Source organism: Schistocerca piceifrons, chromosome 4 (assembly GCF_021461385.2).
Source record: "Schistocerca piceifrons isolate TAMUIC-IGC-003096 chromosome 4, iqSchPice1.1, whole genome shotgun sequence".
Lineage (NCBI taxonomy): Eukaryota > Metazoa > Arthropoda > Insecta > Orthoptera > Acrididae > Schistocerca > Schistocerca piceifrons.
In genome coordinates this window covers 278,625,411-278,653,171 of record NC_060141.1, presented here as the reverse complement: position 1 = coordinate 278,653,171, position 27,761 = coordinate 278,625,411, and the positions used below count along the sequence as shown (strand labels likewise).

The 27,761-nt window shown below is 41.5% G+C and overlaps 1 protein-coding gene across 3 annotated transcripts in view; it reads right to left on the bottom strand.

Moving 5' to 3' along the window:
• Nucleotides 1-27,761, bottom strand: part of LOC124795136 (nephrin-like) — a 721,452-nt gene that overhangs the window by 543,288 nt on the left and 150,403 nt on the right. The window contains exon 1 of one of the 3 annotated variants that reach the window (XM_047259014.1): nt 8,205-8,388. The exons of the other annotated variants lie outside the window; for them this stretch is intronic. Coding sequence (XP_047114970.1) covers nt 8,205-8,262 — 58 coding nt within the window. The 5' untranslated portion in view covers nt 8,263-8,388. Of the gene's footprint in view, nt 1-8,204; nt 8,389-27,761 lie in introns of those variants that run through there. 3 annotated transcript variants of the gene reach the window in all.

The following is a 27,761-nucleotide window of genomic DNA, read 5'->3' as shown; positions in this document are numbered from 1 at the left end:
AAAATCGTCAATTAGAATAAAATTGTCCGCCATCGTCGTCAGGAGTAAAACTACTGACTGCCGTGATTGGCACGATTTCTCGGTTACATACCTACGGTTTCGTCCTCCGGCACCAATCACAGAGGGCCGAGACGACGCGTACGCGGAAGTTGAGTTGGGCAGCTCTTAGCAGCTAAGGCCCGCTGGCGTCATGTGGCGCGAGTGGGCGCCACGTTTGAAACTGTCGCTCCCGCTTCCCTACAGGCGTTAAGCATCCGTCGTTGCATCCTTGCGACATCCAGAGCCCGCCCCCACGACTGCAGTGTGCACACGTGGTCTCTGTTGATATGGTCTCAATCCATGTCTCTGCCGTACGCGTCCTAACTTGCCCAACAGTATGGCAGGAAAGCCGCCGGCTTGTCATCCTTCTCCATCTCGATGGTAAATTTCATGTTGGGATCCACGAACTATTGAAGTGTACTATCACCGCGACGCCATATCAGGAAGGTGTCATCGACGTACCTTAGAAAACAAGTCGGACGCAACACCGCAGAGTTCAGAGCCTGCTCCTCAAGGTGCTCCACCGGCCGCTGTGGCCCAGCGGTTCTAGGCGCTTTAGTCCTGAACCGCGCTGCTGCTGCTACGGTCGCACGTTCGAATCCTGCCTGGGGCATGGACGTGAGTAATGTCCTTAGGTTAGTTAGGTTTAAGTAGTTCTGAGTCTAGGGGACTTATGACCTCGGATGTTAAGTCCCATAGTGCTTAGAGCCATTTGAACAATTTGTTTATGGTGCTCCAAGAAAAAATTCGCGACTGCACGAGACAGTGGTGAGCCCATTGCTGTAACATTCATCGCGGTACAAGAATCACGTTGTCGCTAGAACATGACGAAAAAACTAGACGATTCTAGCTATAAACTGTTGGGCCAAAAGATACAGCGTGTCTTGTACTGGTACTCTCGCAAAAGTTGTTGGGTTCCTCAATGCATCCACATGCAAGTGAATTGAGCGTTCTCTGTTCCCCTTGCCCTAGGCCTCTCACCTCCTGGAATCGGGCTGCGTGTGTGATCATGTTTTATTGTATATTTCTGATTTCCCTTATGTAAATATGTATTAAGGGACCACTTAAAGAATACTTTGTCACAGGATTCTTGTGTTTGTTTAACTATGTGCACATCTTGTCCTTATAAGTGTATGGCAATGTGTAGAGAAGTGTTCTTTTGACTGTTTATCGACACGAGTCCTTATTATTGCTTAATTAATTTGCGTTGTGATTAATAAATATATTTTTACTCTAACGCACCCGCCCGTTGCACAGTCCCACTTTCCAATCGGTGCTGTGTTCATACCCATGAGGTCTATATGTGTATCTTAAATTCTAAGATACTTCTCCAGAAGGAATCGTGATCAGGGAGGAATTTAACGAACTTAAAAATGATATACGATACATGGTGCCTCCTTCTCTCCCACTCCTCCCCTCCGATGGCTGTAGATTATAAACAAGTATCATCCTAGTTATCATCACGCATAAAAATAATAAGTTACTTTAATTAATGGGCTAGATCAGTCGTAATAACATTGTGATGGACATGCAAGGGTATGAACGTAATATAGACGAATGTAAATTCGATCCCAGACAATCGTAGAGAAACGAGCAAAGATAACTAGCCACCACCAGAAAACTTAAACACCCGCCTCTTCTCCACGCAACTCTTCAAAGTGCCTGTAGACTACAGCGCGAAACTATATCCGAATGAGAAACCATAAATATGGAACACTATGGATACTTTTACACTTGAAAAGTATGTACTTTCATAATTTCTGAGTATTAAAGGCATTTAAAAGTCGTCTATGCATTAATAAGATTAATAACTGTAAATCACCTACACTATCGCCACACAAATTAGGAATTTAACTTCCAATAACTCTACCGTTCGTTGAAAAGCAGAGTGCTTTGGTCTTTGAGATTACTTTCTAGTACCATATTGGTGATCTTTCTTTTTAGTTCAACTTCATTATCCAATCGTAAACCGCAACAAGAATCTTCGCAGATAGTTTAAATACATGTAGGCCTCCACTTCTTAAATATTTATATTTATTTCATTGTTAAATGAACATTAACACTTTCCCATTAAACTGAATGTTGAAACAAATTTCTGGCTGGCATACGCTCGTCGTTTATTTCATACCATGATATGTCGACTAGACGTCTGCCAGTCATATTCATGCGAGCTTCGATGGTCATCTGAAGATAAATTGGAAGCAGATTATCACTGCAAGAAGGGAATTTCTGGGCAAGAGAAGTCTACTGGTATCAAGGATGGGGCTTAATTTGAGGGAGAAATTTCTGAGAATGTACGTTTGGAGCACAGAATTGTATGGTAGTGAAACGTGGACTGTGGGAAAAACGGAACAGAAGAGAATCGAAGAGTTTGAGATGTAATGCTACAGGCGAATGTTGAAAATTATGTTGACAGGTAAAGTAAGGAATAAGGACGTTCTGCGCAGGATCGGAGAGGAAAGGAATATGTGGAAAGGGACAGGATAATATGATATATGTTAAGAAATTGAGGTATAACTTCCATGGTACTAGAGGGATCCTTAGAGAGTGAATATTGTAGGGGAAGACAGAGACTGAGGTACATACAGTACATAATTGAGGACAAGTGCTACACTGAGACGAAGAGCGGGAGAGGAAATCGTGTCGGGCCGCAACAAATCAGTCAGAAAACTGAATGGCCCAAAAAGTAAATAAATAAATAAATATACAGTTCCTGTTGAGTTTTCCATCACAGGGTGCACAACGATGTACATTTGTATGATAATTTACTTTCATCAGTTTATTTCACTGAAGTAATATGAATTTTATTGACCATCTAGAATAAATCTGGCCTCATCAGTAAACAAAGCTATCTCAAAAACACTGGAAAGTTCTCGTGGAGTCAAATGGATGAAAATACCGCGTGAGCGACTCAGCTGTTCTGAGTTCATTTCAGAGTTTGTTGCAGTCAGTACGTGTGAATATTGATTTTAGCAGTTTTACGGATTCCCTGTCGTTCGCAATGGGCTTACATGAACATTAGCCGATAGCTTTGCTTAGGAATCACGTGTTTCTCGTGTGTTGCAGAACGTGTTTGCCACTGAGTGCATCTTTGTTCTGGGAAATACCAGCAGTAAATAGGCGAGCCTGTCAGGAAGCGCTTTCGGCATCACTGTAAACAAAACACTTGAGGTCTCTCGCAGTGTCACAAGTCGCAGCCCTACAGAACACACAGAGAGACTAATGCTGCGCTCCTCGCGGTCACGTTCTCGCTTCCCGAACACGGGGTCCCGGGTTCGATTCCCGGCGGGGTCATGGATTTTCAACTCCCTCGAGATGATTGGATGTTTGTGTTGTCCTCATCATTTCATCATCATCATGAAAGTGGCGAGATTGAGCTGAGCAAAGGTTCGGAATTTATACGGGCGCTGATAACCGCGCGGTTGAGCGCCCCACAATCCAAACATCATCATAATGCTGCGCTCTACGAAGTTAATAAGGCATGGCGGCAATAACGTCTGAATGACTGTCATTTTTAGCCTTTAGCTTTACCGTAGAAGATGATCTTTGACGCTGGTTTATAGGATTCTATAGTTTTTCCCAGTTTTATGTTTCACTCACATTGAGTTCATACATGTGAATCTCTAATGTTCTTTCATTCTGCATAGTTGTCTTTACCTTGTTTGTTACTCTGTAGTTTAGGACAAAAAGGTATTTGGTAACCGGGAGCGCATTTTACCGTGATAGCCTACCCACGTTTTCAAAACGCTGTTATGAAATTTATTAACCACGTGTTCGATTATTTTGCTTGGGACCAAACTTGGTCGTTCCGAAACAGGATGGACGCTGAAACCATCTATTTTGTCCTTAGAGTGTGCTGCCGTCATGATTTATCAAATATTATTTTAAAATGTGTATGAAAGAAATACGTAACTAGAATTTTAATGGTTGCACATTCTGAATACTAAGCTCAACAATCTTCGACTAAGAAGCACACTTGCGTGTGCGAAATACTGCGTTTCGTTCTTCGTAACTTTGCCTCTAATAACGTTGAATGGCAGAAGTGACATTCACATTAATGGCATATAAGCTGCAGTTAAAATTTGTGTGCCGAACCGGGACCCGAAACAAGTCGTCTGCTTTTCGTAAAGATGGAAGCTGGAGATTTAGCTCCGAGGACGAGAAGGTAATTGGAAGCGAACTTCGATCTCGCACAGGTACGAGTGGGAAAGGAAATAGACCGTGTACTTTTGCGAGGAACCGTTCCGGCATTTGCGTCAAGCGGTACAGGGAAACAACAAAACCTAATTCTGGATGGCTGGATAGGTATCTGATGTGCCTCTTGTCGGGCAATACGCTGGCAACTGAGCTATCCGATAGCTCTCATGGACCGACTCATAGCTTCAAACTGTTGCTAAGAATTTGACATATTGTGAATTTTAAAATATATATCGTGCGAAGTATTGAACGATGACCGGCTGCAAACCCGAAATTTGTTTGAACATTTGACATATTGTCAAACAGGAGCATGCGACGTTATAAACGTTCCTACAGTAATTTACTACGTCAAAATTGCCTAATGACTACTACATTCACATTACCGATTTCGGCATCTTATTGCCATCGTCAGATGTAATAATTAATCAAATAACAGCTTGCCATGATATATAAAACTCAAGTTATACACATTCAAAACATCACGAATTGCTACAAATTATGTCGTCATATGATTAAGGAGGCTGAAGCTGTGTGAGGATTAATTATGATATCTGAAGATAGCAATGAATTGCTAAAACTGATGGTTGTAGGATTTAGGCGATGTTGACATAATAACTTCTTATGCAAGATGTAATAAGAAGTATTCCTTATTTCGAACGGTGGTAGTATGGAACCAACAAGAAAAAAATGACGAATAAACTGAACTCTAAAATACATGTCTTAAGAGCTTTGAGCACTTCCATCTTACTGTGAAACTGATCTCTTCTACTGCAACCTCTTTGCTATTACGATAGATCTACAGGATGCAGTAAACAAATGAACTAACAAAAAAGAGCAATAATTGTGCAGATGGTATCGTGCACTCTGGATTTTTTCAGCATACAGGACACGAGCTCGACGGATGCTTGCATTCGTCAGACCGAATTTGCCATTTTGCCGTTTACCATGTGGAATATAGTCTGACTTTATGCTGGTAAGTGCAAAGATAAAAATAAAATATAAAAGCATTTTACAAATTTATCGAGACAAAAACTGGCTCGATTGGAACTACGGTATACGCTGCACTTAACCAAAACTGTGAACACGGTTTACAGCTGTATGTTTCCTTATTTTATAATATTTATGGACAAAAACAGAGTAATGCGTCCCCATTGGTTTACTGCAATCAGTAGGTCGTTCGTATTAGCAAAGAATTTACAGCGGAAGAAACGTGTTTCACAGTAGTAAAGAGCAACACGTGCTTATAGCTCTTAAGCTACGCGTTTTAGACCCGTGTTTACTTGACTGTTTTTCTCGCTTTGGTCCGTATTATGCCTACCACCTCTCCAATGGAATACCTTTTTTTAACTCCCTGTGTAAACCCGTTGCTAGGTAGTTTCGAAGAGGTGAAAAGTTTTTAATAGTAAGCCGAAGCTTTGAGTCTGTCCAAGAAATGGAGTAGGATTGAACATTAGGAACTGCGCTCTGTACAAATGCCAATTATCCTGGTTCGCGTCCATGTCCAGCACACAATTTTGCCACAAATTCTGACGTGTAATCTTAATCATCATACTCGGAGTGGACGACAATATGAGAGAAACACCATAAACACTACACATTACCATGCTTACCGGCCGGAGTGGCCGAGCGGTTCTAGGCGCTACAGTCTGGAACCGCGTGACCGCTACGGTCGCAGGTTCGAATTCTGCCTCGGGCATGGATGTGTGTGATGTCCTTCGGTTAGTTAGGTTTAAGTAGTTCTAAGTTCTAGGGGACTGATGACCTCAGAAGTTAAGTACCATAGTGCTCAGAGCCATTTGAACCATTTTTGAACCACGCTTAATATGGTGCAAAATAGTGGCAGCTTCAGATAACGATGACGGAGATGGATAGCGATCACCCACGCTACTTTCTCATGTGGACGGTAAAGGCTCAGTAATATTGAGATCGCGTGATTGTGGTGGCCACAGAAAATGCGACCATTCATTCTCGTGCTCACAGTACCAGTCCTGGACGATGCGAGACGTGTGAACAGGGCCCTGTCGTCTTGGAACACAGCCTCAGCTTTCAGGAACAAACACTGTATTTTGGAATGTGTGTGATCAGCCAAAATAGTCACATAATCCTTGGCAGTAATGCGGCCTTGAAGAGCAGCCGTAGGGTCAATGGATACCATGATACGGCTGTTCAAATCATCACCAAACCACTGCCATATATCGCTCTTAAGACGTAAAGTAGGCCATAAATGACGGTCTATAGTTCAGGTTTTATGGCTTCGGTACCGCTTTATCGCATAACGCGAATTTGCATCACTGATGTGTAGTTTTGGAATTGCTGCTCGCTGTATAATTTCCAGCTTATAGAGCTACCTTCATGTTGTTTTTGTGCTGACCGGGTTGTCGATAGTGACATTCATTTCTGCAGTGACTTCCGCAGTTGTCGTCATATTCATTTTCGTCACACACCCCTTAAATGGCCGTCCGTCATGATCACTTTCGTCCGCTTTGTGACTTAACGGATGGTATTTTCCCGCCGTTCCTGTAGCCGATGTAAGTCTTCGATACAATGCCTCTGGAAACATCAAAAAAATGGTTCAAATGGCTCTGAGCACTATGGGACTTAACTGCTGTGGTCATCAGTCCCCTAGAACTTAGAACTACTTAAACCTAACTAATCTAAGGACATCACACACATCCATGCCCGAGGCAGGATTCGAACCTGCGACCGTAGCGGTCGCGCGGTTCCGGACTGTAGCGCCTAGAACCGCTTGGCCACTCCGGCCGGATGGAAACATCAGTTTTCGATGTTGCTGAGCAACAGTCATGCAGTATTTTTTAATGGAACACTCCGCCATTTGCCTGTTTTACTGTTTATTTAAGTACAACCCGTTTCCTGCAATGCCTGTTAAAGACATAAAACCAAACACTTACAAATGGCATAAAGGCCGTATCCTGGGATGTACTTAAATAAACAGCAAATCAGTCAAATGGCGGGGTGTTATTTCAAAAACAAGCATTCCGGTTCCCGTTATTACGGAAGCACCGAGCGAGGTGGCGCAGTGGTTAGCACACTGGACTCGCATTCGGGAGGACGACGGTTCAATCCCGTCTCCGGCCATCCTGATTTAGGTTTTCCGTGATTTCCCTAAATCGTTTCAGGCGAATGCCGAGATGGTTCCTTTGAAAGGGCACGACCGATTTCCTTCCCAATCCTTCCCTAACCCGAGCTTGCGCTCCGTCTCTAATGACCTCGTTGTCGACGGGACGTTAAACACTAACCACCACCACCTATTACGGAAGCACCCACCATGCGAGGAACAACAATTTGCCGACGTTAGAATTCACTTAGGACCGCGGTAGTGCACTGACAACCACAAAGATCACTGTTCTGCCAAGACTGACACTTGCAACGTATTGAAAAGAATGCACACACGCCGTTCATGGCCAAACAGAATGCACTACCTGCAGGCTTGGATAGTACCTGGATTTATATAGGCATGAGTTTCTCACGGTGTTTCCGTATTTTCGTCCAACTATTGTAAATACACTGTAACATGGATGTCAGTTTAAAAAGATGATAAAGTCCCATACTCCATGACAGAGCGTAGGGGAACAATGCAGGTGAAACGTACCGCCGTACTAGGCAAGGTCCTAGTGGAGTTGGTTTGCCATTGCCTTCCTCCGACCGTAATGGGGATGAATGATGATAATGATGATGAAGACGACAAAACAGCACCCAGTCATCACGAGGCAGGGAAAATCCCTGACCCCGCCGGGAATCGAACCCGGGACCTTGTGCTTGGGAAGCGAGAACGCTACAGCAAGACCACGAGCAGCGGACAGTTTAATAAGAAAAAACAGGAAATATGACTTTTTTTTCTTTAGAAAATTGAGTGGATATTAGCAGTTTCGTACTTAGAGGCACAAGCAAATAACATAAGCAATAAAAGCTGAGCCGAGAGGTGAAAATCAGCTGTGTTGCACACAAACCTTCGTCCTCTGTCCAGGGGGTGGGCAGCCGTTTGTACGGTGGCATGAACCACCCCATGACGTCATCGCGCTGGGACAGGCAAGCGCTGGAGCGGTCGTTGCGAGCACGCGGCCGCGCGGAGGTCCACCACAAACTGACCACGGCTTGGCGGACGGGAACTTTTTAACTGGCGTATCCGCTCGGCTCAATGATGTCACAAACAAGCCGCTTGCCCAACGCCAACGCCGCCGCCGCCGCCGCCACCGCCGCCGCCGCCGCCGCCGCAGCCGCCCTCTGCGGAAATAGCCGCGGCTTCCAGGAACGAAACCACCAGCATAGCGGCAGAGCCCGGACCCGTTTGCCGTCTCCTTCCCACGCCAGCCCTGCGGCTCGTCTTCTCTCCAGCGGTGCCCGCGGCAAATGGAAACAGAAGGCCCTATTCCGGTACATCCGCTGCAGAGCCGCTGTAACCCGGACGCTACGACCGGCATGTCCAGAGTGGAAAGGTATCGCGTTGCACGCTCCGTTCCGTGCCGGCCGGCATTCCCCAGCTACGGACTTCTCCCGGCCTGACTTAGAGCGCTGCCCAAATTAGTAGCACGGTATCGTGTTCCTCGTAAAAGGGGTAAGCGCGGCTCCCCTAACGGTAGCCTCATCCACTAGCCCACGTCAGATGCAGAAGAAGCAGGGATTTCGTTACTTCTTGTTTACTAAACTAGCAGGAGAGCATTATTTGTTTCTCGTACTACCTCCTTTATTATTGTGGTGTGTGGGATTCTCATTTTCAGTTGCATCATAACATATCCACTGTTTCCTGACAACAGCAAAGTGCAGGATCCGGCTGCAGGATAACACTTTAACAAATTTATTTTTTAAAATTAATTTTAGTTTTTATATTGAAACGGAACTTGTTGTACCGTTCCAATGTTTTATTAAATTGCTAGCATACAGAGATTATTAGCAAGAGTTTCTTCTCTTGCAGGTAATACCTCAGCTGGTGTCCAAAAGGAGAGAATGGACTAAACAGGGTTATTTATTGAATTTTTTTCTGTTGTGTACCACGTTTCCCATTTTCCTTCCCATTGTGCAGCCTCGACGGTATAAATGAGTGAGTGTGTGATATAGCAGAAAGCTTTAGGCACAGATTGTAACACTACATGAATTGTCGTTCTGGGGTAGGGTAGTACCAACCCCCAAGCGTGAACAAGTTTAGCAGAGACCAAGTTTGCAGGTCAGGGCAAAGATGACACGAAGCGCGCGTATTGGCTCTGTCAGGTTGGCGCGCCACCCTCACCACGTTTGTAAGCGGAACGGTTAGGCGAATTCGGTTGGAAGGGCACTTGTTCCTGGGTCATGGTGCTGGACAGACATGGAGACGCAGCTCTCGTTTTGGTAATTTTAACATAGGTATTAGATTGCCTGAAATCTGCTCTGTCATGAAGTCCAGATGTTAAATCAGGCACGAAATTACCACTGAACCCCATAAGGGATTGATTTTCTTAATTTACTCGAGTTTCAGTAGACCTTGCGTTAGTGCCTTGTTCAGGCAACGCACCATGTGCCTTAAGCTCATGGTCACGTTATTGCTCCGTGCTTAGCTGAAATTCACTCATTCAATGTATTTTAATCTGCTCTTCCATTTACAGTAATATTTTGGGGGTTTTTATTTATTTTCCATATGTTTTCTTTGTGAACTTGCTTTCGCTTCACGTGGTCGGTTGGAGCAACCGCCGCATTGATAAATTGTAGTTTCATGTGCCTTAAGCTCACGGTGACATTATTGCTCTGTGCTTAACGGAAATTCACTCATTCAATGTATTTTAATCTGCTCTTCCATTTACAGTAATATTTTGGGGTTTTTTATTTATTTTCCACATGTTTTCTTTGTGAACTTGCTTTCGCGCCACGTGGTCGATTGGAGCAACCGCCGCATTGATAAATTGTAGTTTCGGTCTGAAAATATATTGTACACGATGAATAATCATACAATAGTGAGCGAGTGTAAAATAGGGAAGGAATAATCGTGTGTCCATATTTTTCTGGGTTTCTGTTGACAACTGAAACTTGGCCATGTGGGCTGAACAGCATTGAAGTGATGTTTCTTGTGCACACCAATAACGAGTTGATTTGTTGGCGATGTTGTGCGTTAAGTAAAATACTCGTGCCACTAGGAAAAGTATAGGGTTTTAATGCCCACTGATTTGATAAAGATTTGCGTAATATTCTTCCACCCTGACCTAGTTTTGCTTGTATTGTCTTTGCGGAACTTGTTCTGAGTAATCTATAGTAGCTGAATGTAATAACTGAGGGTTTAGGTATAATTGTGCGGTTGTATAGAATTACATTGAAGCCAGGTCTGCGCTCCTCTGTCCCATTCCATAATTACGTGGCGAAACTAAACCATGTTAACTAGAAACCTGTTTTGATGATGTACATTGCAAGAGAAACACGACTAGTTGTTGAAATACCATCGGTACTGAATAAATATCAATTAATCTCTACGCTCTACTGATTATTTACTCCTTCCATCATAAAGAATAGGTGGCAGTCAGTACCACAGTCGAATTCTGGATCATGAAAGCAAATAAAAGCTATATAATGCCTATTAAGCCCTGTATAGATGCCTTCTGTAGTTGTCCAAAAAAATGCGTTATCCGTTGCGTTCAAATTTCTACCGGTTCGTTAAAACCTTCCGCTAGAAATTATTAATACCCAGAAATAACTCGCAGGGGCCAGTTATTTCGTGGACCACACGAACGTAAGAGACCATTTACTACAGGCAGTAGCTTGCAGGAGCGGTAGGACATGTCAAGCGACGGTTATCTACCTACTAGGTGGACTTTTACCACCACCAGTACTGGGAGGTTACCTTGCAATATTTCTCAAAGATTACAAATACAACGCAGTTCAATAAACATAAAGCATAAACAAGAATGCGTTGCAATTCAGGAGCGAGAATTAAAGTGGCAGCTGTTCTTATACAGACATTGTTAAGGCGAGTGAAAAAATTGTCCTTACACCTTTCGAATATAGCAAGGGGAATTTCTCGACGAATGACGTCTTAAAGATCTTCAGGAGTCGGTAGTTTTCCAAAGCAAACCAGAGATTTCAGGTAGCTCAATAAGAAATGATGGCGCGGAGAAAAATCCGGAGATCAAGGAGGCCATTCCATGTGCCCATGCAAAGAAATAAAGCGATCTGGAAGATGTTTCTTTAGAAAAGCCATGGGTGGTTTCGAGGTATGGGAAGTAGCCCCGTCCTGCTGAAAGCAAACATAAGCAAAGTAAATGTGATATCTTCTCAATTCTGACATAAAAAATTATCGCAACATCGTAAGGTAACATTGTGAGTTCACAGTCACAATGCGACAATTTTCTCGGAAAAAGTAGGGCCCAATGATGGAAAATTGGGCCTGTCGTGGAGTTTGCGCGAATTATTTTCCTGCCAGTACCGGTAACTTCGTTTGTTCACAGCATCCGATAAGTGAAAATGAGCCTCATCACGCGCTGTTTGTTCAAAAATGGTTCAAATTGCTCTGAGCACTATGGGATTCAGCTTCTGAGGTCATCAGTCCCCTAGAACTTAGAACTACTTAAACCTAATTAACCTAAGGACATCACACACATATCCATGCCCGAGGCAGGATTCGAACCTGCGACCATAGCGGTTGCGCGGTTCCAGACTGTAGCGCCTAGAACCGCTCGGCCACTCCGGCCGGCGCTGTTTGTTGTTGCGGCCTTCATTCCCAATATCCACTGCAACCTACATCCTTCTGAATATGCTTACAGTATTCATCTCTTGGTCTTCCTCTTAAGATTCTTACTCCTCCACCATTCCCTCCAGTACTAAATTGGTGATCTTTTGATGTCTCAGAATGTGTCATATAAACCAATACCTTCTTTTGGTCAAAGAGTGCCACAAATTTCTTGTCTCTTCCCGTTCTGTTGAGTACCTCCTCATTAGCTGCGTGATATACGCAACTAATCTTAAACATTCTCCTATAACACCACATTTCAAAAGCTTCCGTTCTCTTCTTGTCTAAATAGTTTATCGTACGAGTGTCACTTCCATACATGGCTACACTCCAGACAACTACTTTCAGAAAAACTTCCTAGCGCTTAATTGTATTTTCGGTGTTAACAAAATTCTCTTTCTCATAAATGCTTTTCTGGCCATTTCTAGTCTATGTTTTTTATCCTTTCTGTTCTGGTCATCATAAGTTATTTTTCTGCCCAAATGTCTAAATTCATCTAATGCTGTAAGTGTCTCCTATCATAATCTACATCACTTGCATCACCTTATTTGATTCGACAGTATCCCATTTTCCTTTTTTGCTTTTGTTGACGTTAATTTATATGCTTCCTTTCAGGACAATGTCCATTCTGTTCAGCTGCTCTTCCAAGCTCTTTGCTCTTTTTGACAGAACTGCAATTTCATTGGCAAACCTCAAAGTTTTTTTTATTTCTTTTCCATAAACTTCAATTCCTGATCTTAATTTTTCTTTTGTTTCCTCTACTGCTTGTTCAACGTTCAGATTGAATAACATCGTGGATAGGCTACAGCCTTGTCTGACTCCCTTCTCAACCACTGCTTCCCATTCATGCCCCTATATTCTTATAACTGCCATTTGATTTCCGTACAAGTTGTAAATACCTTTCGCCCCGTATATCTTATCCCTGCTACCTTCAGAGTTTTAAGGAAAATATTCCAGTCAACATGGTCAAAGCCTTTCTCTACCCCTACAAATGCCATAAACGTAGATTTGTCTTTCATTAACCTATCTCGAGTGTAAGTGGTAGGGTCAATATTGCCTTGCGTGTTCCTACATTTCTTCGGAATCCAAACTGATCTTCCTCGAGGTCGGTTTCTACCATTTTTTCCGTTCTTCTGTACAGGATTCGTGTTAGTGTTTTGCAACCACGACTTATTAAACTGACAGTTCGGTAATGGTCACACTGTCAGCACCTGCTTCCTTTAGCTTTGGAATTATTGCTTTTTTTTTTTTAGAAGTGTGAAGGTACTTCACCTGTCTCATACATCTTGCACACCAGATAGAAGTTTTGCCACGGCTGGCTCTTCCAAGGCTATCAGCAGTTCTGACGGGATGTCATGTAATCTCGAGGGTTTGTTTCGACTAAGATCATTCAGTACTCTGTCAAATTCTCCACGCAGTATCACATCTCCCTTGTCATCTTCATCTCAGTCCTCTTCCACTTTTATAATGTTGCCCTGAAGTACATCTCCCTTGTATAGTCCTCTCGATTTTCCTTCGACCTTTCAGTTTCCCTTCTTTGTTTAGGAATAATTTTCCATCTGAAGTCTTGACATTCATACAGCTGATTCTCTTTCTCCCAAAGGCTTCTTTCATTTTCCTGTAGGCAGTATACATCTTTCCAGTACTGAAATATGCTTCTAAATAGTTACATTTTTCCTCCAGCCATTCCTGCATAGCCATTTTGCACTTGCTGTCAATTTCATTTCTTAAACGTTTGTATTCCCTTTCGCCTGATTCATTAGCTAAATTTTTATTTTTTCTCCTTTCATTTGTTAAAATCAGTGTCTCTTGCGTTATCCAAGGATTTCTCCTAGGCCTTATCGTTTTACATATTCTATCCCCTGCTACCTTCACTATTCCGTCTCTTAAAGCTACCACTTCGTCTTCTACTGTATTCCTTCCCCTGTTTTAGTCAACTGTTGCCTATTGCTCCCTGTGAAACTTCCAGCAGCCTATGGTTCTTTCAACTTATCCAGATACCATCTCCTTAATTTCGAACTTTATCCAATTTTCGTTTTCATCTACAGTTCATAACCAGTAAACTGACGTCACAGTCCACATCTGCCCCTGGAAATGTCTTACAGTTTAAAGTCTGGTTCGGAAACCTTTGTGTTACCACGATATAACTAGTCTCAAACCTTCCAGTGTCTCCAGGTATCTTTCAAGTATACAACCTTTTATTTATGATTCTTCAGCCAAGTGTTGGGGATGATTAAATTACGCTCTGTGCAAAATTCTACAATTGTTCTTCCATTCCTTTCCCCGAGCCCACATTCATCTACAAATTATTCTTCTCCTCATTTTCCTACTATCGAACTCTAGTCCCATGTGAGAATAAAATTTTTAGGTATCTGAATAATTTCTTTTACATCATCATACATTTCTAGAGTCTCTTCAGGATCTGCGGGGATAGTTGGCATATAAATGTGTACTACTGTGGTAGGCACGGACTTCGTGGCTTCTTGGCTACGATAATGCGTTTACTATGCTGTTTTATAGCCCTGTATTCATCTGACCAGAAGTCTTATCTAACAGCAACTTATCCATTTCCCTTTCTGAATTTCCTAACCTACATGCCATTTAAGGGATCTAACATTCCACGCTCTGATCCGTAGAACGCCAGTTTTATTTCTCCTGATGATTGCATCCTCCTGAGTAGACACCGCCCGGATATGCGAATGGAGGACTATTTTATCTCCGTCATATTTTAACCTAGGAGACAACATACCGTTTAACCGTGCAGTAGTGCTGCATTTCCCCTTGCTTTCAGGCGTTCGCAGTACCAGCACAGCAAGCACGTTTTGGCTGCTGTTACAAGGCCAGATCAGTCAATCATCGAGGCCGTCGACCCTGCAAGTATTGGAAAGGCTGCTGCCCTTCTTCAGGAACCACACGTCTGTCCGGCCTCTCAGTAGGTACTCCTCTGTTGTGATTGCACCCACGGTACGGCTATCTATGTCGCTGAGGCACGCAAGCCACCCCACCGACGGCGAGTTCCATCGTCCGTGGGGTACATTGTCAGAATAACGTCATTTTCCAAGATTTAAAGCATCCTTGCTGCAAACATATTCCTCCGTCATTCTGCTTCATTTGTTGAACCATCATGATTTCAAATGGATTAAAGTGGAGGTGTAACTGCAGAAAGTGGCGAAATAATCTGTCTGAAATGCGCAAAGTGCGACCATGTCGTTCTGCTTAACGCCGAGAATTGTCCTCCACAGCTTGTCGAACTTCCTTGACGTTTTCTGCTGTGATAACTGTCAGAAGTGTTTCAAGTCTCTCTGCTCTTCCTGTTCTGAAGTTTCTGAACGACTTTTATTACTGTAGGGCGACTTGGGACAGCACCGTGTCGACCAACACTGCATTGATTGCGAAGTCTTCTTTGCGTAATGTACTACCAAATGACCGGTTAAAACATACGTGTTATAGACAAATACACTCCATGTTAATGAAATGGCAACGAATAACGAATGTGTCTCAAACATTGCGCATGGGCTGCTTTCCCCGCCACTTAAGTTATGGCGGTCTCGAAAACGTAACATTTGCCTGCCTGACCCTGTACGTATCGAAGCAGAAGTAATGCAGGCCATTGTAGGTGCTACATCATTGTCAGTTACCGATCTCATCGTGCCAGTGAAGTAAAAAGGTGTTTCTCGAAGATAATTACGATGAGAGATCTCCTAACCAAATGTAAGTAAAGATGAAAATTATGTGATATGAGAGTCCGCCATATTTGTAATAGAGTACACAGTAACATGAAGCGTTGCCACAAAATCCAAATTGATCGTTCCTCTTGCTTTCTAGTAAATGTTTTATAACTACAATTTTTTCATAAACGGTGTGAACCAGAACCCCTCCTTGAGGCTCTAATGACTTAGTACTTGATTGCACACGGGTGACGTGTTTATACTGGAACAATATTTTATGAAGATGATTGCTAGCACAATCGAAAGCTCTCATGTTAATTTATAACTCGCGATGTAGACAAATGAAGGTGACACTAAGAATTAAGATAACTGTTCCAAATAATTGACCATGTCAAGACATATAAAATTTTAGAGGTGTTCGGAGATGCTTTCCAAATATATTAGTATTATTAATGTGAGGGAACAATGTTGTCTGATTGCTCAATAAGACTAATTGCATTTTGTTTGTGATACACAGCCAGGCCATCAGTAGTTACTTGGGAAGTCGAAGGACTCGGCAGTGTGAATTGAACATCATTCACAAAACAGAATCTGCTTTACCTCCCGGTGTGGTGTAAAATCAGAGCAACTTTAACAATACAGCAGCAAGGTGCAATGCAAATGATCGAGCTACAAACAATCAAGAGGATCCTCTGTAGCTCGACAGACAGGACTTAAACTGTGATTACTCCCAGTAGTCAGGACATGCTTGAAAACACACTGGTCCAGTGACGCAAATACACAAGGTGTGTAAGTAGGCTGTTTAGGTTTTTTTATTGGTAACGCCACCTCTGTATGAAAATCACTGGCTGTGCTGTGTGCAGTCTGTGGCTGCTTTGCATTGTTGTAATACTCGCCAATGTAGTGTTAGGCAGCTGGCTGTGAATAGCGCGTAGCGTTGCGCAGTTGGAGGTGAGCCGCCAGCAGTGGTGGATGTGGGGAGAGAGATGGCGGAGTTTTGTAATTTGTCATGAACTGCTATATATATTATGACTATTAAGGTAAATACATTGTTTTCTCTATTAAAATCTTTCATTTGCTAACTATGCCTATCAGTAGTTAGTGCCTTCCGTAGTTTGAATCTTTCATTTAGCTGGCAGTAGTGGCGCTCGCTGTACTGCAGTAGTTCGAGTAACGAAGATTTTTGTGAGGTAAGTGATTTGTGAAACGTATAGGTTAATGTTAGTCAGGGCCATTCTTTTGTAGGGATTTTTTGAAAGTCAGATTGCGTTGCGCTAAAAAATATTGTGTATCAGTTTAAGCACAGTCTGGTATAATTGTTCTAAAAAGGGGACGTTTCATATGTCGACCCTTAGCCGAGGATACCTCACTGGAATCTTCTGATTTTTTCTTGTAGTTTGTGTAATTAGTGTAGCTTTTGTTTATTGCCAGCGCGTAATTATAGAGAGAATTTACATTGTAGTTGTAGTTTTTCATTGTTGTACAGTAAAACATTTGTGGCATGCATGTAGATTTGCACCAAGTATTTCGCAGCTGCGCTTGCAATTAACTACATATTATTTTCAGTGCTATGTTAATGTGTTCTCTTATTTTTGCTCTCCAAATTGTGCTTTTCTGTGTTGTCGTGTGAAATATTGTGACAATAATGGCGTGTGAAAAACGTAACACTAGGCTCCAAAGTAAACTGAGAAATAATAGTGACGACGAGCGTAGCTTATCAGCACCGCTGTGTAATGAATTAACAGACATTCAAAGTACTAATTTGGTAACTGTGCATAGGAAAATGGAGCGGGCGTCAAATAATGATGTAGACAGTGAAACAGGTAGTGAACAGGGAAGCGTTATCGATCGATCCGTCGGCAACAGCTCGCCTCAGGAATCGGGAATGACAGAACACAATATTGGAAATACTGTAGACTCAGGTTTTGTGTTCTCACCGTTTTCTCAAATGAGTCAAGACACATTTGCCGCTTGTCAAAATGTGAATGTTGCCGGTGCAACTTCACTGCCGAAAAGCACTGAGGAACATGTTTCAGACACCAGTACATTGTTATTACAATTAATGCAACAAATGGGACAAAAGCTTGAAAAGTTAGACACAATGGAACAAAATCAGAGACAAACACAGCAAAAGCTACAAAAGTTAGACAGAATGGAACAAAATCTTCAAAAGCTAGACACAATGGAACAACACCAGAGACAAACACAGCAACAGTTAGACACAATGGAACAAAATCTTCAAAAGTTAAACACAATGGAACAACACCAGAGACAAACACAGCAACAGTTAGACGCAATGGAACAAAATCTTCACACCACGCTTGAACAAACACGTGAAGATTTAACTACTGAGTTACATAACATTGAATCGAAATGTCAAAAAGTCTGTAATGACGTAAAAACTCGAATTTGTGAGCATTTTCAACCTATTTTTTCGCGGCATGAAAATACATTACAGAATCACGAAGCAGCCATAAAAGAACTGCAAACTGTTGTTCATGAAAATCATGAGACCTTGCAAGCTAAAATTGACTCAGTTGCGTCTACCGATTCGGTTACGCAACTTGCAAAAACTCAGGAAAACTTAAAGGACACAGTAGAAAGACACATGGGGGAAATTAGTACATTATCAGAGAAAGTAGTTGAACTTTCGGATCAGCTAAATAATTTATCTATGAAGGTAGATGATAATCTGAATGACACAAGACCTGTAGCCATCACTGACACAGAAGAGTATGAACAAATCAAGAAATTCAAACAAAATCAGAATCAAATTAATACGCAATATAAAAGAGAAATCCGGGAAGTACAAGATCAGTCGGCACAAGTAATACAAAAATTTCATATTTCAGAGGACACTCGCGCTCCAAGACGGGAAGAGGAACTTAGAAATACGGAAAAGCCACAAAATAATAACACAGGGCATTTCGGAAATTATGAAAGAAATTGGCAAGGTGCACCGAATTTTGAGATGGAACCGCCGACACGACGTAACAATGACCGATATGCGACTCGCCGACATGATGACTTTGACTATAAGCTGTTCATTACTACACGTAAATTCAAAACATTTAAGAATTCGGGCAACGACATTCATCCTCAAGCATGGCTCCATCAATTCTCTCATTGTTTTCCTCCCAACTGGTCGTTAGAACACAGATTAGAATTTATGTGTGGCTACTTAGAGAATGAACCAGCTGTAAGAATGCGATCGGTCTTTCACGATTGTCACAGTGAAGTAGAATTTTACCATGCCTTCCTCTCAGCATATTGGTCTCAAGCTACACAAGACTGAGTAAAACATAGCATCATAATGATGAAACATTTCGAACAATCTGAATTTTCCAGTCTTGTGAAATATTTTGAAGACATGTTGCACAAGAATCAGTACCTGACAAACCCATACAGCCCCTCAGAACTCATCCGCATTTGCTTAATCAAATTACCTGAACATTTACGACATATTATTTTGGCAGGACGTTGCAAAGACGACATTGAAGCTTTTCAGGGACTGTTACAAGAATTATAAATTGACACAGACAGTCGCGGGATGCGAAAACGGAAAACAATCACTACAGGTCACATCCGTCACAATTCCGTGACGACAGAAACAATAACTGAACACGACAAGTCTATTCTTACAACGCAAATCGTGACGAAAACAGACACCACCCATATGACAACCACTGGCAGAGTAATAATAGTTACAGAGAAAGATCGCATTTCCGTAGTAATGACTATCACAGAGACAATCAGAGAAACAGACAATATGGGAACCAAAACAATTATTATCAAGGGAGGCAGAATAACTTCAGACGCAACAGTTCGGCGCACAGTTACGATTCAGGAAGAAATTCTCCACCACATGACCGACAAGAAAGAAATTATGAAATCTACCGACATGACGAAAGACAAGATAATCATAACGACAGACCTGAATTTCATCAGAACTGGCGAGCTTCAAACAGGTCTGGGCCCTCTCGCCAAGGCGAATTTGTAGAAGTTAGGTCTCCTAATCCCAATAACAACGCGCGCCAACAAAGGGACAGACAATGACTCGCACCGCAGGCAGCCGCTTGCGCCGGCTGGCTCAGAGAAAAATGACATAGACGCTAACCTTGAGAAAAATTCCAGTATTCCTTACCGACGTATACCGCATGATAATTCCGTTCAAGTTGAACCTCTGCATACTAGGAAGATCAAAGGATTGCACCACATTTCACGTGTAAAACCGTTTATTGAAAGATAATCTGCTTTATAACTTAGTCTTTGCCATAAAATTTTTCACTTCACGTTAATAGTATGCTTTGTCAGACTTAGAAACTGTTAACATGCAACAATGTTCTGAAGATAACTATCCAGTCTAGAACCTAGGGAACTTTTTTAAACAGAAATTACGAATTCATTGTTATTGTGAACAGACGACACAGTGTTATTGTGTGTGTACATTCTTGCTTGTTAGTTACTCGATTACGTAACGACTATAAGGCTTACATACTTAGAACATATACTTCTAATGAGATTTTAATGCAACATTTAGGTTTACTTGAAAAGACATTCCTTATTTGAAGTAGTTTGTGTGAGATTAAAGATGACTTAGTATTTGGTTTCTGTGACAGCTACACGATTTTATCACGACGCTACTAATGAGTGACAATTTACAATGTTGCTTTTGCGGTGTATCTGTTTTATATCTGCACAATTTTTCTGAATTCTTCTGGAAAGTAAAACATGTTTTAGTAGTAACTTTTGTGGTATAGCTACAAGGAGACAGCCTTTTCTGTAGCACAACAATACGTTACAGCACAGTACTTTCTTCATCACGGTATTAAGCGTAATAACTAAGATATCTATACGCAAAGCATTTCGCTTTTGTTTATCATGAAGTAAGTACATTGACTTTTGCGGAAATTAGCTTTCGGAGGACGATAACTACGACACTTCCACAGAGATTATCTTACAGCAAGACGCACATTTAGCGCTACAGTACACCTATTTGAGTGATTAATTTTGTACTTAAAACATTTATTTTTAAAGATATTTGAAGGACAATGATACAAAGGTTTTCCATGATACATTTCATTCCGTTGCTGTAATCTGTAACACCTGAGTGTATAATTACATTAATCCTCAGGGGGGTACACGCCTACTTTGTGTACCATGTGTATGGCAAGCACAAGGAGCCCTAGCTAATATGGTATTTGCTTACACAATTTTACACATCGGTACCATATTTCTCTAACACATAAATTACACAGCTATCTGATCATTTAACTGAGAGACAAACTTTTTTTTTACCACATCAGTGACAGATGTTTACGTAATTACACAGTTGGATAACTTCACACTTATGAAATTGTATTCTGTCTGTACTTTGTGAAATGCTCATATTTTTCCAGAACCATTGTGATACTATGAGAGCTTTGAATGATGTATTTGGTAAGGGAGCATGTTTTTTAAAGTAAGTTTGAGGTAAATGACACTACTGACATGAGCAGAGAATTTTTTTTAGGTTTTGAAACTACTGGAGAAAGCTACGACGTTTTTGAGATTTGAATGAGGTATTATGATGTTATTTTTACGACGACGATGTGTATTATGCTGTTGAGGTATGTTTATGATCAATAAGCTGATGCTATATGAGTTATTTGAGTATGCTATGTATCTGTTATCATGAAATATTGAAGAAGTGTCGACGAATAAGGTTAGGAATAATGAGTAGTGGTTAGGGACTCTGGTTTGTGAAAAAGGTTGTTGGAACCCGAGAATCGTACTTTAAGAGTTATGAAATGTGTGTAAATGCGTGAATGTATCACAATGCTGGCGAAATTTTTTTGGACACTGTTATATTTACAGGATTTTGTTTCTACATTTGTAATGCAAATTATTGACCTATGATATTTTTATATGAGACTTTCACTGTAGTGGAAACTGCTGTCATAAATATTTCGTTAAGAAAGGTAAGTGACCTTGACGTAATGCGTTTTTGGGCGCCCAGCTGAGAGGTAGTCATCTGACAAAAGAAAGCCATTAGGTGGAGAGAAAAAAAAGGGCCATCATCCTCGATATTGACATTCCTTTGTAGAAAGCATCGCAAATACGACACGCTCATTACTTGGAAACATATCGTACTTTGTGCTACTTACTGAAATGCTTATGAATTGATGGGAAATACTCTTACATCTGCAAACCTGATAATGACAAGTGTCTTTCTACGAGAGTTGAGAGCTACTGACTTACGAAATGCCACATAGCTATTGAATGATGTTTTTATGCTTTGGTTTGCGTAATTGCTTATTTCATTTGCTATCTGTTTTCCAGCTGTGTTGCAGCATTGGTTTTATAAAATAAACTTAAATGCATTTGCTAATGTGAAAACTTTCTGTCAACAAATCTATTAAATAATTATTTTATGACCCACATTCTTCGAAAAAGGAGCTCTTGGAATGGAAAGAACAATAAGAAAGCACTAATAACAGTAACTGCATATATAATTTTCTTTTCAAGTACTTGGTAATTTCTTTTGTAGAAATAGTTGTGGTGCACCATTTTAATTACTTAGACATTAAGATGTGATTATACATTTCCCTTATCTGCATTGTTATCTTTAGTGTACTATTTTTTCTGCTTAAGCTTTGTCATGTTTAGGTATAAGTTATTTCATTTTCTGCTATTGTCTGCCAGGCATAGTGCTACTAATTTCACTATACATTGCTCTGTTAAGCCAGTTTTACTACTGATTTATTTTTCTTGTTTGCTGCTCATTGCCTTATATTAGTTGTAATATTGCTGCTTGCTTTGACAATTTCCATTTTTTTCATTGCTATTTGTGTTAATTGTTTTGTGCTGTTACATTGCCTCGTCCCTTAGTTTAGCATCTGAGCTCAGTAGATTTAAGTTAACTTAAGAGGGGGTAGCCTATAAGAGAATGAACTGCGATGAATTTGAAGAAATGCACTGAGAGGTTATACGAGAAAAGTACAGAAAGCAGGTATACATAGAACTTTTTGGAAATAATGAAGAACGAAGGGAGATCTCCGAGAAGTAAAGAAAGTTTTGTTAGCAAAATACTGCAGTAAATCAAACCCTGTCCTTTCCTTGTGTTATCCCACTATGTGTTTGTGTACTCTTGTGTATTTGTCTTTTTCCTGTCTTTATGTGTTTAGCTAATAAGATTTATGTTGTAGAATTTTTCAAATACTATGTTATTTATCTTGTAAAGATGCTTAGACATTATTTATCTGTTCTGTTTTGTTGCTCATACGTGAAGGTGATGTTTCAAAAGTTATTCTGATCTTTATGTATGTACTTATGTCATAATTCCTGTAACACTGATGTACATGTTTATTTCTATTCTTTTGTAAAGCCTGTTTTACTACAAATGTTATCTGTATTGTTATGTTCTTTAATGATGTATTTTGTACCTTTGTAATTGTATTCTTAAGTTATAAAATTGTAATTGACACCAGTTCATCATATTATTAACTTGTAAGTTCCATTTCACTGCACACGTTTCTGTTGGTCATCGTATATGGACAATATGTGAGAAGTAGGGACTGATAGTGTTTGCACGTGTGTTAATGATTCAGCAAGGGACTGGATAACAGCAGTGCTGGTTCTAAGGACAATTCCAGAAACTTTGTGAGTGCACAAGTGGTGGTTTATGGACTTGCTATATTGTCCGCAAGACTCTTCGATGGTGATTGTGCACCTGCACATTTGCAACAGATGGCTGCTGGCCGTCTCTACAAGGACTACAGTGGGTCTGCGTCTTTGCTGACTCACCAATACCATTATTTCTACAAGGACTTCAGTGGGTCTGCTCCTCCGGTGGCCCACCTGTACCATACTCTCTACCAAGACTATAGTGGGTCTGCTCTGTGATGACCTACCTACCAATATTCTTCAAAACGTCGAATGACTCTGCTGTGGGTTTGCTCTGTTGTGGCCCATTACCTGTCAGCATGTCAAGAGTCAGCACTGTCTTTCCGTTGGAAGGACAACACTACTTCTTCAAGACTGCATGGAAATCCACTACTTCTGTGTTCAATTTCTTTTACTAATGAGACTTTGTGAAAAAAAACTGTAATTACTATTATGATGAATGATCAGGATTATCTTCGTGGACTGTGAGACAATTTTAGCTTTTGACCAACATTGTATCAATAAGTGTGTACATTTGATATCTTTGTTATTGTAATTATGAAAAATTTTATCAAATCATTATTGGCCGCTGCCCAAAACAATTTGTAAAATTTTTTGTGGGGAGCATGGGGGCTATGTAATTAGGCTGTTTAGGTTTTTTTATTGGTACCGCCACCTCTGTATGAAAATCACTGGCTGTGCTGTGTGCAGTCTGTGGCTGCTTTGCATTGTTGTAATACTCGCCATTGTAGTGTTAGGCAGCTGGCTGTGAACAGCGCGTAGCGTTGCGCAGTTGGAGGTGAGCCGCCAGCAGTGGTGGATGTGGGGAGAGAGATGGCGGAGTTTTGTAATTTGTCATGAACTGCTATATATATTATGACTATTAAGGTAAATACATTGTTTGTTCTCTATTAAAATCTTTCATTTGCTAACTATGCCTATCAGTAGTTAGTGCCTTCCGTAGTTTGAATCTTTTATTTAGCTGGCAGTAGTGGCGCTCGCTGTACTGCAGTAGTTCGAGTAACGATGATTTTTGTGAGGTAAGTGATTTGTGAAACGTATAGGTTAATGTTAGTCAGGGCCATTCTTTTGTAGGGATTTTTTTGAAAGTCAGATTGCGTTGCGCTAAAAAATATTGTGTATCAGTTTAAGCACAGTCTGGTATAATTGTTCTAAAAATGGGACGTTTCATAGGTGTTTCCAGAAACAAAGACCCCATTGAAGGCAATCTTGACTGGCAGAAAATTCGCAAGTGATGACACAAATTACGTGACCCTCAAAAGTTCATAATACAAAAAAGCTCGTAATACATATTATTTCTCAAGTCAACATCTCGTTTTCTCGACACATACTAATCGTATAGGGATGAATGAGATATCGCTAGAAAGGTTTACAATCGGCTTCTGACACTGAAAATTGATTCTGCACTAAAACTCTATTTTTGGAAAATTTTAACTAGAAACGTAAAAGGGCATCTTGGATGCCCAGCTTCATACCTATATTTTACGAAGCTAACTTACTAATCAGAAATAAGACACTATCTTTCAATATTATCTTATTACAAATACCATTTTTTTGTTTAATGTACTTATTAACTAGATAAATTTTACACAACAGTGTCATAAATAATAACCGTGACCACTGCGGTGGTCCATTATCTCTGCCCGTCGTACAAGTTGACTTTTCTAAATGAATATGTTTCCGAAACTACAACCGTATTTGTCATTGTCGCCTTCAATTGTGGTTTACCTATTGCTACTACGCTGTAAAGTGCTTACTGTAACTAAATATGTTTGTCGAGTTAATCCTACAGGTTATATGGCCCACTTACAGTCCCTTGTCTCTGCTCGTCGTACAAGGCGGGACAAACTTTCCGAAGGCAAAACACATTTTTGGGGATGTGGAAATGTATATGTAAAGATGTATCAGAAATTCATGATTATTATTTCAAGTCGTTCGGTATATTTTCATCGATGTTTTGTGCTGATTCTCACAAGTACTTTATAGCAACGATTGCATTTATTCTAAATACTGTCATTATCTAAAACTATAAAAGTGTGGAAGTTTCGCAAGGATCCGCTGGTTATTAAATTCACGAAAAATAATAAATGTACTGGTACATACCCAGAACAAAGGACTGAACAGTATCAGGGAGTTAAATCTGTCCCTGTCGAACCTTTCAAAATTTCCGACTGAACCAAACACCGCTGGAACGGTACGTGAAGGAGGACATCAACAAATGTTACTCATGCACATGTCCGCGCCACTAGGATCGGAGTATAATAACTCCAAAGCGAGTGCCACAATGTGACAATATGTTCACAATTAACCAATTTGAAACAGGTTCGCTCGGTTTAGTTCCTTGGCGGGGCTCTGTCGGCAGTTACAGCTCGTGCAGGATACTGTGGCCGATGCGCAGTAACCACTTTTCGTACAAAGCGCTGCTCGAGTACATACATTTGTTTGGAAGTGGAGGCTGAAACGTATTTTCCACCTTTCGGGCGGCCAGCGATGACAGAATCGAGGAGCGGACACTGCAATCTGTCTCAAACGATTTTACAGAAACTATTCGGTAAAAAATTTATTTTTTCTTTACTTATAGCTTTACATGTCAGATGCATGGTGATGTGCACATCATTTAGTAATATTTACATGAAAGTAAGACACTGCGCGAAATTCGGAAAACTGTGTAATGAAAAACAGAGGTCGCTATGATTTTGCGTTTGGTGCATATTACATAATATGTTGTTGATTATGACACTTAGCTAAGGTACAGATTTTTGTTTAGACTTGGTTAGAGGTATCTATCTGTCACCAATAATAAGCATACTCATTTACGATCGCGCCGCGCCAGTGATAAAAACAGAGTGAAATAGCCACTACATTCCTCATTTTTCGTAAACGGTTTCAGTTATCAAAAGAAGATTTTGGCTAATGATAGCACTCACACTTGGCTAATGATAGCACAGTGCAGAGACTGTCTGCACTGGAGATGGACAGCTAACTCCGTCCGACCGGTCTCGTACGCTCGGCCCGGCCAAACCCATTCTTTGCTCTCGGGCGGTACGCTCGCCAGCAGTCGACAGCGAATCCCGGATCCCTGGCAGCAGAGCGGCCCTGGACGGTGGTGGATTCTTCTTTCATATCGTTATTATGTAATGCTTCATTATCTACAGTGTTATTCCAATAAGTACAGACTTTTTCGGCGAAAGAATGTAATTTGTAAATGCCAGTGATAGCTGATGAAACGAGAAATGCTATGGGTTTTCGAACAACGTATGTGAAGACATTACACGTTTTTTGTACCGAGGATGTGCTTTTTCATAAGCTACTGACTTCTCTTTTCCTCAGTCCTCAGTTCCTCAAGTGATAAAATTAATAAACTACTGTTTCAAAAGTATCACGCAACTGTGTCTGTACACCACGTTAGTAAGATGAGACAGTGTAAGCTCGGCGGTCTTCTGGAAAAAAAAACTTGACATGGCAACCTGAAAAATGAATAGGTTTTACTTGAAATTCGCCGCTAATGACACCTCACTGAAAGTTGGAAGTGGTTAGCAAGCCAGGCGAAAATAAATCGCTTCATCTTCGGCGGAATACTTTTTAGATACTAACGAAAGCGGAGGTGACAGTGGATCTTTTTGAATGGTCACCATGCAAGAGTGGGCATGGAGGGACCCCACTTAATATTTACAAGGAATGCGAACATAGACTTCCCCTCCAGCGCTCGGCATTCCCCTACAGCGCTCTGGGCGACCTCCCACCACTCCCGCTCCCCCTACTCTTCTCCAGCCGACTACACATCTAGCTACCATGGCATTTTGCGCGCACTTTAGTAGGCTAGCTTAGGTGTTGAGGTAGTCATCTCGTGGCGGACGGCTCTCTCTCCCGTGAGTCGCTGCTCACACGGTCTCCTGTCGACTGCCGGACAGACGGAAAGTAGCCGAAATGATGTCTTCCGGATACCGATGTGCTGACCGCGATAGAGATCGGGCAGAGACTGTCTGCACTGGAGACGGCCAGCTGACTCCGTCCGACCGATCTCGTGCGCACGGCCCGGCCAAACCTATTCATTGCACTCGGGCGGTACGCTCGCCAGCAGTCGAGAGCGGATCACGGATCCCGGGCAGCAGAGCGGCCCTGGACGGTGGTGGATTCTTCTTTCGAGAGAAGAGGGTCACACACGTCACCAGCTGCCCGCTGGCGGTGCGCGCTCCCGCTAAGAGAGCTCGCCTCGGAGCCAGCGCACCTCCTGGCGCGCCTCCACAAGAAAGGTGACGCATGCGCCGAAGAGCTATGGTGGACTGAGAGTGAGAAAAATGATAGGAAATCTTGAAACTCTTTGAAAAAACTAAATGGAGAGGGACCCACAAAGTATCGAACCGTCAAAAGACTCAAAAATGGAGAATGGGGTAGAGAGGCAGAGACAAAGAATCAGAATAAGGACAAACAGATTTACGTTTAATTAAATATTAGCTAAGACCGATTTATGTTTCAATCCAGGTTGGGTG